Raw genomic sequence first — 12,137 nt, 5'->3', positions numbered from 1 at the left:
TTTGCGCATTCCACATGCCAGTTGGGCGGTGGCACACAAGGAAATTCACTCATCATGCCGAGATTGTGCAAAATGCAACGGGAATTCCAACAGAGTCATTCATCCTCTCAATCCATTCGGGCACTGCCTGTCTGACTGGAGCTGCACCGTGACACAGACATGCAAAAATGTAAATTACACGGCGTCAAATGTGCTGAATTGCGCCTATCTCGTGCACCAACTCTGCCCACCCCTGTTCAGCTCTCTCCATGATAACCTGACCGTGGGTATCTAATCTACCTCTTAGTCTGCCCAAAGCCTGTTCACAATTGCTGAAATAACCTCGGCCCTGCAGTTCCCATCTGGGCCGTATCAGAAACGCAAAAGTCGAGATGACAAAAAGGATGAGATGCAGAAGTCTGTTCCTCAAGTTGTTTTCCTTCAATCTCGTCTCGTCTTGGAGAGCGGGCTCCTCAAACCTGTTTTTGTATGTCTTATCACCAGAGACAAAATCTTGTTCCTCAGCCAGTTAGTGGAAATCACGCCGCTCTCCCCAGCCAAGGACCCTTCCGCGACTCCGTGGAAAGGGTTTGATGCAGGTGGGGCGCCCTCTCCAAGTTGCGACACTCCCGGGCCACCCAGCCCAAGCCAACGGAGATCACCTTTTTTTTCCCTCTCTCTCTCTCTCTCTCGCTCTTTGGAACATTTATTTCCCTCACAAATCTCGCTGTTTACTCGGAATTGCTAAAGCCCCGTATAACCTCGTTGACGCAGGAGACATGGCCCACGCCGTCCTCCCCTCCAAAGTTAGGTAAGGTTGTCGAGCACAAGTTGTCATGTCATGTCATGGGACTACAGAAAGTGTCATGCGTCATTCGTCATTTATGTAGGCCGAGTAGACGTAGAGTTCGATTGGGGGGAGAGGGACACGCTTTACCATAACAAATAAAAAGATTTGATTTTGTATTTGCCACTTGTGGACAGGAGGTAGTTTAGTAGTCGTGCTAGTGACTTTGTTCTTCTAATGAGATACCGACCAACGAATGCTTTTTTGGGGTGATAACCGAATAAAAGCCGGCAATGGTTAAAGGTTTGACCCTGTCCCTGAACTCCCTGCCAATTGACCCAAGAAAAAACAATTGATTGCCTTGCCACCCGGGACTTTGGTACAGGTATTTGTGTGTTGATGTTTGTGTCGATAGTCAGTAATATACAAAGTGTTTCCCTTTACGCCCACCCCTGCAATCATTTATGTACCCTCTAAGAAAACGACTTGCGCCCTGATGATGATGGTGGCTGTGGTACTCGTAACCTCGGCACTGAGGAGGTGCCCTCGTCCTGGCTAATTTCTTGTGGCTCGTCCGACATCGAGTCTCCTACTATGAGAGTCGGCGGAGGACCTGAAACGTTGCCATCGTCCTTGGTGGCCGTAGGTGAGGGCTGGGACTTTGGTGGGAATTGTCCAAAGTCACGATCCCCGTTCCGGTCAATTGGCGACCATCCTGCGGCGATACTGCCGGCAACGATGCCCGTCATGACCGTGGCGGCACCTAATGCTGAGTTGGATCTTGACCTCATTGATCGAGATCGTTTCCTCGAGTCGGGAGTTCCAACAGAGCCGAAACTATTCTCTCGAGTTGGCGTTGTTGGCAACTTGACTGAGTTCGATCGGGAATGTTCTCGTGAGTGAGTTGGGGTGGTCTTGGCCTTTGGAATGAACACCTCACGAGGATGCTTCATGGCAAACTTCAGGTTGTTAATCCGCCCTCCTTTGATGCGCTTCAGGAAGGCCAGCTCGTCTCTAACGTCAGCGAGTGCTGCGGGGTAGGAGCTGAAGCGCTCGTCGTCGTCAGACACCGTAACGCCGGGGATTTTGGTATGAGCCCTGCGCTTCAGAGACTCTGGGACCAGTCTCTCCACGAGGGCATCGGGTATCAAGCGAATGATCATTCCAAACGGAATGGAAATAAATCCCAGAACAATAGCGTAAGCCCACATGGCTGGTGTCTGTCCAAGCGGGGAGATGTTGAAGGGTCTTCCACCGACCATGACGATCAGCACCTGCCCTCCACACATAATGAATGCGATACCAATGAAGAAGTAATTCTTGGTCAATCCCTCGAAGATGTTGAAGTTGTTATCCAAGCGGCGGTTGCTAGAGTTTTAGGTTAGCAAAGTTACACTGTCAAGTATCATCTAGATGATGTACTTACTTCCACTGGTTGAAGATCTGCATCCAGACGAAGGTATTAAAGACCAAGGTTTGGATTTCAGAATCCTGAACGTCGGTATCATAAGCCGGCAGAACACCTGGGGATCCGAAGTAGATCAAGAAAGTAATGACGAGTTGGTAAATTGATTGTCCGATAATCATCTTCCACATAGTGGAAGAGATGATGGAAGAGCCTTTGCGTTCTGGCTTTCGGTTCAAAACGCTCTCCTGCGGTGGATCAGTGGCTAGGGCCAAAGCAGCCAAAGTGTCCATGATGAGGTTGACCCAGAGCAGTTGGACTGCCGTGAGCACACTCTCTTCTGAACTACTAGAGACAGCAGACACGAATGTCAGTAACACGGCCGTGATGTTAACGGTGAGCTGGAACTGCAGGAAGCGCTTCACAGCATCATTGACAGCACGTCCCCATTTAAGCGCCTTGACAATGGAGTTGAAGTTGTCGTCCATAAGAATGATAGCAGAAGCCTCCTTGGCGACCTCGGTACCGGCAATACCCATCGAGAAACCGACATCAGCTAGTTTCAGAGCCGGTGCATCATTCGTACCATCACCAGTGACTGCGACAGTTTCGCCAAGGTTTTTTAGTAACCCAACAAGAATTCGTTTGTCCTCAGGGCTGGATCTCGCCAAAACATGAAGCCTCGGCAGGATCTCCTGTTGCTGGACGAGCAGCATGTTACGAAACTCTGGGCCTTCCAGAACGATACTGTTGGGCTGGAGAATGCCACAATCCTCTGCAATGGCCTGTGCGGTCATCCTGTTGTCACCAGTAACCATGCGAACGACGACACCAGCCCTTTGGCAATCTCTAACAGCCTCGCGTACGCCGTCTCGAAGCGGGTCTTTGATGCCGACCATGCCGATGAAAACCATGCTCTTGAAGATATCCTCGAAGACAGCCTCGCCATCTCTTTCGCCGTCAGCACGGCGGACACGGAATGGTGGCCAGCGGTCAAAGTCACGATAGACAATGCCAATGGTTCTCAGTGACTGTGTAGCGTAGTGCTCTATAAGTCTCGAAACGGTCTCTCGGTGATCGTCGGTTAGAGGTGCAGGAGTGAGATCCTTCGAAGGATCGCTGAGAAGTTGAGTACATTTTGAAAGAACAATTTCGGAGGCACCTTTGACATAAAGACGAGCCTTGCCATTAGGTAGTTGAACCACAACACCCATGCACTTTCGGCCAGAGTCAAAAGGAATAAGCTGTAGGATCTTGGCATTCGATCGCTCCTCGCTGACTGGACCCATACCGAGATGCTCCTTAGCGAAGATCAGTAAAGCGGTCTCAGTCTTCGAGCCGATGAAAGTCTGTTGACCGTCGGCTTCGCCTTCGAAAGCGGTGGAGTTCAGAACAATAGACTTCAGGAGTAGCTCCCGAATATCGGCACTGAGCATTTTAACGAACTCAGCTGGGGTAATGTTCGCATCGTCTGGAGACGCCGGAGTGCCTGGAGTAGTCGGTGGCTTCTCGTCTGATGCCTGATTGCCGCCAAATCGATGGCTGGTACCCACTGTGCCGGCAACGACTTGCATTTTATTCTGCGTGAGTGTACCAGTCTTGTCAGAGCAGATTGTTGTGGCATTTCCCATGACCTCGCAGGCTTTAAGATGGCGGACCAAATTGTTATCGCGCAGCATCCTGGTGGTTGCAAACGCAAGGGCGAGGGTGACTGCGAGAGGAAGACCTTCCGGAACAGCTACCACGATGATGGTAACAACGACGATGAAGATGTTCAGGAATTGCTGGCCCTTCTCGGCAGGTGTTACTGAAGGGGGCTGTTTAGGGAGCCTGGCCAGGAATTCAATGAAGAGAACGATGAACAGGAGGAGACCGGCAGCACCACCAAGTTTGGCAATGTACTCGGCGATAACGTTGAGCTTCGACTGTAGTGGCGTGATCTCGGGGTCCTCGTTGAGAGACATGAGAGTTTTTCCGTAACTCGAGTAGATACCGGTCGAGGTAACCATGAAAGTACCAACGCCCTCCATCACACGAGCTCCTGACTGGATGAACGGGTCCATTTTCTTCAGATCCTCTTGGTTCTCGATCGCGGTGAAGACGTCATCGGCAGGACGCTTCTTGATGATATCAGATTCTCCAGTAGCTTGAGATTCGTCACACTTGACATTGAAGCCCTGGATAAGGATTCCGTCGACAGGGATCATGTCTCCAGGCTCGAGGTGTACCACATCTCCGACTAGAATATCAAAAATACTGAGCTCCATTGTTTTCCCCGAACGAATGACCTTCACATCGCGGTCCTGCTTCTTCTTGTTCAGCTTCGCGAACTGGCGTTCTTTCTGGTAATCGTTGAGCGATCCGACCAACACGACAATTAGAATAGCAACGATGATCGCGACTCCTTCCACCCAATCGACGGGAGGATGTTCAGGGTCGTGCTTGGTGCCAAATGTTTGATATAGACCGATAGCAAGCGAGACGACTGCCGCGGCGGACAGCAGCATCAGAACCTTGTCGTTATATGTGATCCACATCAGCTGCAGAAACGACTTGCCCTTCTTCTCCGGTAACCTGTTGTCCTTGAAGACACGTTTTCGATCGACGAAACCGCCTTCTCCTCCGGCTGGTTGGGGTTGTGACTGTGTCCTCGTTGCGGGCGACTGGGGCGCCTCGACTCCCTCCGTTATCACCTTCTCCGACTTTGCACCCGTGGCCTCCTCGAACGAGACGTGTCTGGGCACTCGCACCTCATCTAGACTCAATCCGGCGTTGCGGTCTGACTGTAAACCCTTCTCTAGGCCAGCTAGTCCCCCCAGGCGGTAGAAGGCGGACAGGCTCTTGGGATTGAACATCTTGGTGAGCTGGCCGGGGCTGAAGGCGAAGGGGTTGTTGTCGACCACGAAGTCGTCATCGCGGCCCTGGTCGGGCTTCAAGGCGTCTGGGTCGTGCATCACCTTTGTGTTCTCGGACTCGCCTGAGGTCGACGTCTCTCGCAAGGTCTCTCCTTGCGACGAGGAGATGGACCTGCCGCCATCGGCCTCTGGCACGGCGAGGAACTGCTTGTCGGCCATGACGAGGCGAATTGGGCTGGCTAACGATGCTGCACTGCGCTCACTGACTTGGAGAGGCAGAAGGCAGGATTGGGGAGAGATGGTGGTGGTGGTGATGGTGGTGGTACTGGATGTATTGTATGGAGGGCAGGGCTTGGCATTGAGGCTGTGCCAGGCGCTACTACGCAGTAGGGAAGCTCGCAGGGGTAACCCCGGTTACCACCCCCGGCGGCGTACCGGTACTCAGCAGCAAGCTTGTCCCTTAACAGCAGCCGCCGACCGCTGCAGTATCAGGTAGATAGCGCCGGACTGCTGGTGTGGGGCTGTCTACTCGGCGGGCGACTTTGACGGGGCCAAACATCTCATAACTGCGACATGGACCCTGTGCACGGCCGAGCAAAACGGTCTGATCTCTGCTGCCGAGATCTTTCAGAGGGAGGCCCTGTAACAGACTTACAGTAGCCACCGTTTCTTCTTTGATATCAGTTTGGTGATTTATTAGTGATGAAGCTATATTCATTTCTATCCGGAACTAGAGGAGTACCAGGTTTCTGCCATACTTCGGTATGCATATCGCCCAAGAATTACATAGATGGCAGTCGTCTGCTGGGCCTGTTACATTTGAGACATTGCTGAGATGCCACGCCTCATGCCGTCTGCTTGAGTCTTGAGAAATGTCATGATTGAAACAGACGGGATGAACTTGAACATTCATTGCAATAGCTATACCACAGCATCTTAACATGTCTGCTACAACATGAGTCGGAGCCTGACTTACTCATCAATACTTTGACTCTTCAGCCAGCATGCCTCTACTATCCAATGATGCAGCAACCCAGCATACTCTGTCCATGCTCGCCTGGTATGGAATTGCGATCACTAACGGTCTAGACTTCCCAACCACTTAATTATTCAGCTATTGTAGAGAGGCTGTGTTGTTCAAGCGTCATCTATAGAGTGAGAAGACCAGAAGACGTATCAACATCTATAGATTTCATGTTTCCAGAGAAGAGAAACAGAGGAATGCCAGTCAGAATCTCTCTGGTATTCAAGAGAAGCACTCAAGCTTGGCCAGACATGGCAAACTGTTTTGGGTTCTTCTCTCAAACTCTGCCGGGCCATTTTACCGCCCATCGAGCAACCCGCCGACATCCATCCGGAGCAGCTTCCCGTGCGTGCGTGCGTGCGTGCGTGGATGTGTGCGGATGTGGGGCGGCTCCAATTGCCTTGAATGCCTTGAAATGCCTCCGATGCCTCGCAGCGTTTCTTCGCTTTTGCCAAATTCCAAACCCGTGCTTGGCGACTTGGCGTCTGTCGTCATGCAACTTTTCAGTGCGTCGATGCTCTCGGTCTCCTGTAATTTTGTTCTTTGTTATTGTTGTTCCTGCCAAGCTGCTTGCCACGGCGAGGAGGCCGCCAGGAGACTACGCAGTACTTGACTATCACTGTAAGCTTTTCGAGCTCGGCCGGTCTAGACTAATTACATACTGTGTAGGACGCAATCGAGAGAGCTTCGCCATCTTGGCCCCCCTGACTCCACTGAAAAGCGCGCTACGATGGAGAGCTCACCAGCGATCTCCTCTCCTGACTCCTGACTCCTGAGAGGCAGAAGCAAATATACCAAGGAAAAAAATCCCAAGAACACAGCACGACGGAGCCGAATCAAGTCCAAATTCCTGATGTCTCGGCGCCTGTGGGGTGGGCCTCAGTGTCCCCCCATTGGGAAGCTCCCTGAGCACACTGGACTAGCACTGGCGTTTCGTGAAACACAGGGCCCATCACAGCACAGTTTCCTCTCACATCGACTTGTCAGCCACGACATTTGCTTCCCCAGGCTAGTTGCTTGGCTAATAAGAGCAAATCCGAGCTGTCGTTCGCCACTGGACTGGGCCTGCTTGCGTACTCGTCGATTGTGCCTTGTTGGTGAAACTCGCCGCCATTGGAATCTTTGTGCTGTTGTCAATGCCACGATGCGTATTCGCTCTTGACAACGTAGTCTCCAGGCTTCTCTAAGCAAGAAACAGGCAATTTATCACAGTAGACTACGCCGTATTGACCCCACTGGAACAATCCTGCTTGGACATGCGAAACGGAACACTGATGGGACCCCAAGCTTACGCCGTTATCACTTCGCTTAACTAGGGAGGCGGGTATCCTCACCCTGTCTACCTCACCTTACTGCGTAGGCTCTCGGGGACCCTTGATAATTGCAAGCTTGTTATCCTTGCCAGATCACTTACTCTGGGATCGCGACATCAAGGGTTCGTTGTTCGTTCACATGAAGATAGACCTCTCCTTAGTAGCCGTCAAAGCAACGACAAGACTCGTATACCGTCTCCGTACCTGAAGTAACAAAGCAATTCCCCAAGCATGACGATGGGGCGCAAAGAAACTTCGCTGCTTGGCTACCAAGAAGAATTTCATAGTGAGGCGATCACTTGATAGTTACGACAGTGGCTTGCTCGTGAACTACTCGGAAGAAGTGGCGGCCATTGAAGCGCGACCCCGACGAGGTCAAGTGCTCCCCTCAAGTGCCCTTTCACTGCATGACACGCGCATTTCTTGCCAGTCAGGGAGGTAGGTAGGTAGGTAGTAAGGCGGCAGTTGCACAGCGACTTGCGGAGCCAAGGATCTCGGACTGCCTCTTCTTGATTGAGGCCGCGGGTCTTGGACTCTTGGCCTGCAAATTGTCAATTGAGACATTTTCATATCGCGTCCATTATCACGGCGGTCCGTATGCCAGATGACGTTAACGCGGCCGCCCACTGGTGATTACTACCCGGGGAGGGGGTTCTGGCACTAATGGCCTTGAAGCTCCCAATCTCGCGTGACGGAGATTGCGTCCCCAATCAACTCTCGGCCATTGACTGATTACGGACTACGATGCGCAACGAAACGGTGGTCCCCTCACCTCATGCAAAATAAACCAGCAACACAAACGCTGGAGCTTACAGGGCACCTTGGTAAGCAAGCTGATCGGCGGCAATTGTTAGATGCGCTCTTCTAGAAAGTCTAGAAACCTTCCGCGGCCCCCAACCCTACCAGCGGACACTTGTACTTCCGGGACGCTTGCGAAACACTTGGTTGGCGCATTGTAAGACGCTCAAGGATTCAATACTTCTTTCAATATGGGCATCTGGGTTGCCAGCTGAAGCAGATCAGCAATCAAGGAGTTATTCAGCGAAATTCATCGGCACGATGTGCTGCTTGCCTTTACTACACCTGACCGGAGACGGCCTGTCAGAGATACGCTAGCATTGCGAAGTATGATCTCACATGCTCAACAAGGCGTCAAATGGGCTATGAGCGGTCCACTCAGCTGCTGACAAGCAACCCAACTTGTGGCTCAATAAACAACGCGGCCGGTCTCGTGGCCATCCGGAAGCGATGGCTCTCTGGCTGTTGGTTCATCGCCAGGCATGACTGGTGTCTCAGCCGCGAGTTACGATAGGTTTTGTTACTCAAGATAACCGCAATGCCATCGCGAGGCTACACCACACACCCACGTGCTTGGCAACTGTCCAAAGAGCATTTTCCTTGGCTCCTAGCCTTCGGAGAGTCTTTATCCGGAGATAAGCAGCCTCAGACATGCCGCATTCTACACCAGAGAACTCTCATTCAGGATTCTCCCCCAATCCGGCTGGGCGGAGGCTGAGTCTGCCTCACATCTTTCTGAGTTGAAGGTTAGTGCTACCTGAACGTTGATCTTCCTGGGTACAGTACCAGACGTTCTTATCTACCAAGAACTTCGGACCCGCGCAACCCAACAATGAGTGGCAGGAAATATCAAAGCCAAGCCTGATTATGAGACGGGTCGTTCCGTGGATATTTTGCCCCGTCTGCAGCACGTCGATGATCTGAACTGGGACTGCTGCGTCAAAACCTGCGTCGAAAATGCACGAAACTGGAGAATGGGCAGAACGCGCTGTCTTGCCACGGGCGGCCCCGTAGGACCTTGATGCTACCCGTTCCGACTGGAGCACAAGAGTGTGGCAGTGCAAAAGTGAAGCGCCGAGATTTCACCCAGTTGTCACTTGGCGTATGCATCCGCGCCATTTACAGACCTTGACTAATATGCTCTGCTCTGGTGATAGCCTGCCGTCTGGCGGTAATTGTCCCCATGTTACAGCCGATTTTGAGACGGGACGCGATGAACCAAACGTCGAATCCGCTTCCGAAACGACATGCTCATGTGATCTCTCTAGACAGCTATCGTGATGATATTGCTACTTGTCATACAAACAGGACTGCCGTGTTCCCTTGGACTAGAAAAGTGCGAACCACCGTTGATTGGATTCCAGTGTATGTTCCATAATTCACCAGAAGATGGATATTTTGTAGGCGCGTACTGATAGGTAGGAAATCATTCACCGAAGTGACCCCCAAACCCCTTGATCCCCTCTCCTATTTAAAGAGAACCTTGAGCCGATGCATTATACATAGGTGCCACAATCGTCCATGGGTGCGACCTCGTAGGATACATCCAGATGTATATATCTGGCGGATGAAAGCAATTATGAGAGTGCCATAGCCTTGCCGTTTTAGATTATGGTTCGGGTTCTTGCAAGAAGTCTCTTTTCAAAACATCTTTCGTATCAATATGACTCTAGTGTAGCCATCGGGACTAATCCATACTGCCACGCAATCTTGATATCTCGTGCTCGTGTCCAATATCAACAAGCCAAGCTCCACTCTTTCATCCCAGAGGATCATCTACCTATGATATACGCAAGCCTTGTCAGATGTACCTGCTCATCTCCCTGCGATCTGAACCCTGGATGCATTTGAATCCTACCAAACCCCAACTCCGAAGCCAAATAATAATCATTTCTAGTTTGGTAACCAACAAATCCCTTGATATAGCCACAGCGTAGCTATGTACACTGGCCTCGTCTGGCCCTTTCCCGCGTATCTTACCGCCTTCCGAGATCGACCTCTCGGACAAGAACCATACCACCAACCTCTCCCCCTTCGGTCTCACTAGTCTGGTGCTCTATCGATCCAACAAACGGTCCGACAGCGAGGCGCAGCACTCCTGTCCAGAACTCCGCCACAACACCTCGCAGCTCGTCTCCGGTCTGCTTGAAGTCCGGGAAGGCATTGACCTCGAGCAGCCAGGCGTTCGACTCGGCGTCCACCAGGAAGTCAACACCGTACACCTCGAACGCGTACGGCAGCGGCTGGAAGTGTATCGTCATGGCCTTGGCCGCCGCCTCGAACAGCTCGCCCGTCACGTCGCAGATCTGCGCGAAGATCGAGTCGAGCGTCGAGCGGTCGAGCGGCAGGTCCCAGAACGCCTTGACCGAGTCCTTCTCGAGGGCTGTTTGCTCGCCCTGTAAGCAAGTGTTGGTCAGATGGGCGTTGAGGTCCGGGTCTTCCCAAGGGGCAGCATAGGGCACGGCCGCGAACAGTGCCAGCATGGACTTGTAGACGTAGACTTTCAAGCTCCCCACACAAAGGACGTAAGTGCGGATGTGGAACTTGCGGTTGTCTCCTGGTAAGAGTAGCGGCGGATGGATGTAGGGTTGCGCTACAAAGTGGCGGAGGTGTGATGTCGTGATGTGGTCCTTGTCATCGTCCTCGTCACTCCTACTAAGCGCTGCACCATTGCCCTGCTCATCTTGTTCATCCTCGTCTTCATCGTCCGTATCTGGCATATCTTCCTCCCACACATCGAATATGCCTTGCAGTTCGTCCATAGTGGAGAACAACCGGATCCCCTGGCCGCGATCACTCATACTCGGCTTCAGGATCCACCACTCGCGGCCCTGCGCCTCCGCCCCTGAACCCGATATTGTCTCATTGCGCTCCATGCTTGCTCGCAAGTCGAAAGACTCGACGAGCGCATCATCGAGGAACTCGGCGTAGTCGACCTCAAACGCCTCACTACGCTTGATATGGGTCTTGAGAGAACTATCGGGATGCTTCGCCACCCAATGCTCAACCGTAGTAGAGAGGAAGTGCTTGCGGATGAGCGCTTTACGAATCATGTAACTGTTGATCAGACAGCTTTCGGGATGGCTGGCGGCGTATTCGAAATCGATAGTCTCGTAAGGCGTAATCTGTAAGATCTTTGAAGCAGAGTTTGGGACCAACTTGGTTAGAGAAGACTCTGTGGCTGCGTCGGTAGGAGAAATGAGAGTCCACGCTTCTCGCGGAAGGAGGGATTCGAGAGAAGAAAGTAATAGGGGTTGGACGTAGGCATCTTCGTAGGCAATAACGGCGTACAGGTGCTCTTGTGATGATCTGGCATCCTGGTTTATCGTCGCGATGGCTTTCTCTACGGTTTCTGAGCCCCTGAGCGGGATAGGGGTACTCGACTTTAAAGGTTCCCTGGGTACAGAATTTCATGTAAGAATTCAGTCTTACGGAGTTTAAAGAATGGCAGCAATCGTACTAGGATAATAGAGCAAAGATGCTGTCTATTTCTAGATGTGCTTCTATACCTCTCTTTCTCGGCTTCGGAACCCCTTTTTTGTCTATCACAGCCAAAGATGCTCCAGACAGAACGATGATGCTCGGAAACCAACTCGCAACGGAAAACCACTCACAGCTTCAACTCCTCGTTATGCAATTGCGGCGCCGCATGCCAGAAATTCGCCTTCAAGGGGGTGACACTATATGAGTTAGCGTCTTAATCACCATCGTCATCAAAGGAAGGCGACGATATAGCACTCACCTTGTCTGTCCCTCCTTAACAGCCCAGCCATCATTGCCCGGCCCCGCCTCGTCAACACTCTTATAAACATCTGTAAATTTCGGCGCCCATTTGAAGTGTTTGTGCGTGTGACCCGATGCGGCCTCTCCTGATGCACCACGGCTCCCGTTCTGCTCGCCATTGCTCCCGTTCACTTCGCCGCCGGCATCGACCTCCTCGCCCTGGCGAATGCGCTCCTCCTCTTCCTCCTCGTCG

At 52.0% G+C, this 12,137-nt stretch overlaps 2 protein-coding genes across 2 annotated transcripts in view; both read right to left on the bottom strand.

Moving 5' to 3' along the window:
* Positions 1-1,239: 1,239 nt before the first annotated feature.
* Positions 1,240-5,245, bottom strand: UCRPA7_750 (putative calcium-translocating p-type atpase protein; the record flags this gene model as incomplete). The annotated part of the gene is made up of 2 exons (XM_007913343.1): positions 1,240-2,134; positions 2,193-5,245. The coding sequence occupies 2 exons, from the start codon at positions 5,243-5,245 to the stop codon at positions 1,240-1,242; spliced, it is 3,948 nt and encodes a 1,315-aa protein (XP_007911534.1).
* A 4,892-nt stretch (positions 5,246-10,137) lies between these two features.
* The window catches only part of UCRPA7_749 (putative ttl domain-containing protein), a gene marked incomplete at both ends in the record, with an annotated part of 2,537 nt that continues 537 nt past the window's right edge, over positions 10,138-12,137 (bottom strand). The window contains 3 exons of the mRNA XM_007913342.1: positions 10,138-11,557; positions 11,776-11,841; positions 11,904-12,130. Coding sequence (XP_007911533.1) covers positions 10,138-11,557; positions 11,776-11,841; positions 11,904-12,130 — 1,713 coding nt within the window. The remainder of the gene's footprint in view (positions 11,558-11,775; positions 11,842-11,903; positions 12,131-12,137) is intronic.

This window comes from Phaeoacremonium minimum, assembly GCF_000392275.1.
Source record: "Phaeoacremonium minimum UCRPA7 unplaced genomic scaffold PA7_03_scaffold_40, whole genome shotgun sequence".
NCBI lineage: Eukaryota > Fungi > Ascomycota > Sordariomycetes > Togniniales > Togniniaceae > Phaeoacremonium > Phaeoacremonium minimum.
Note: the sequence above shows the minus strand (reverse complement) of the source record. Positions and strands in the feature narration are given on the sequence as shown.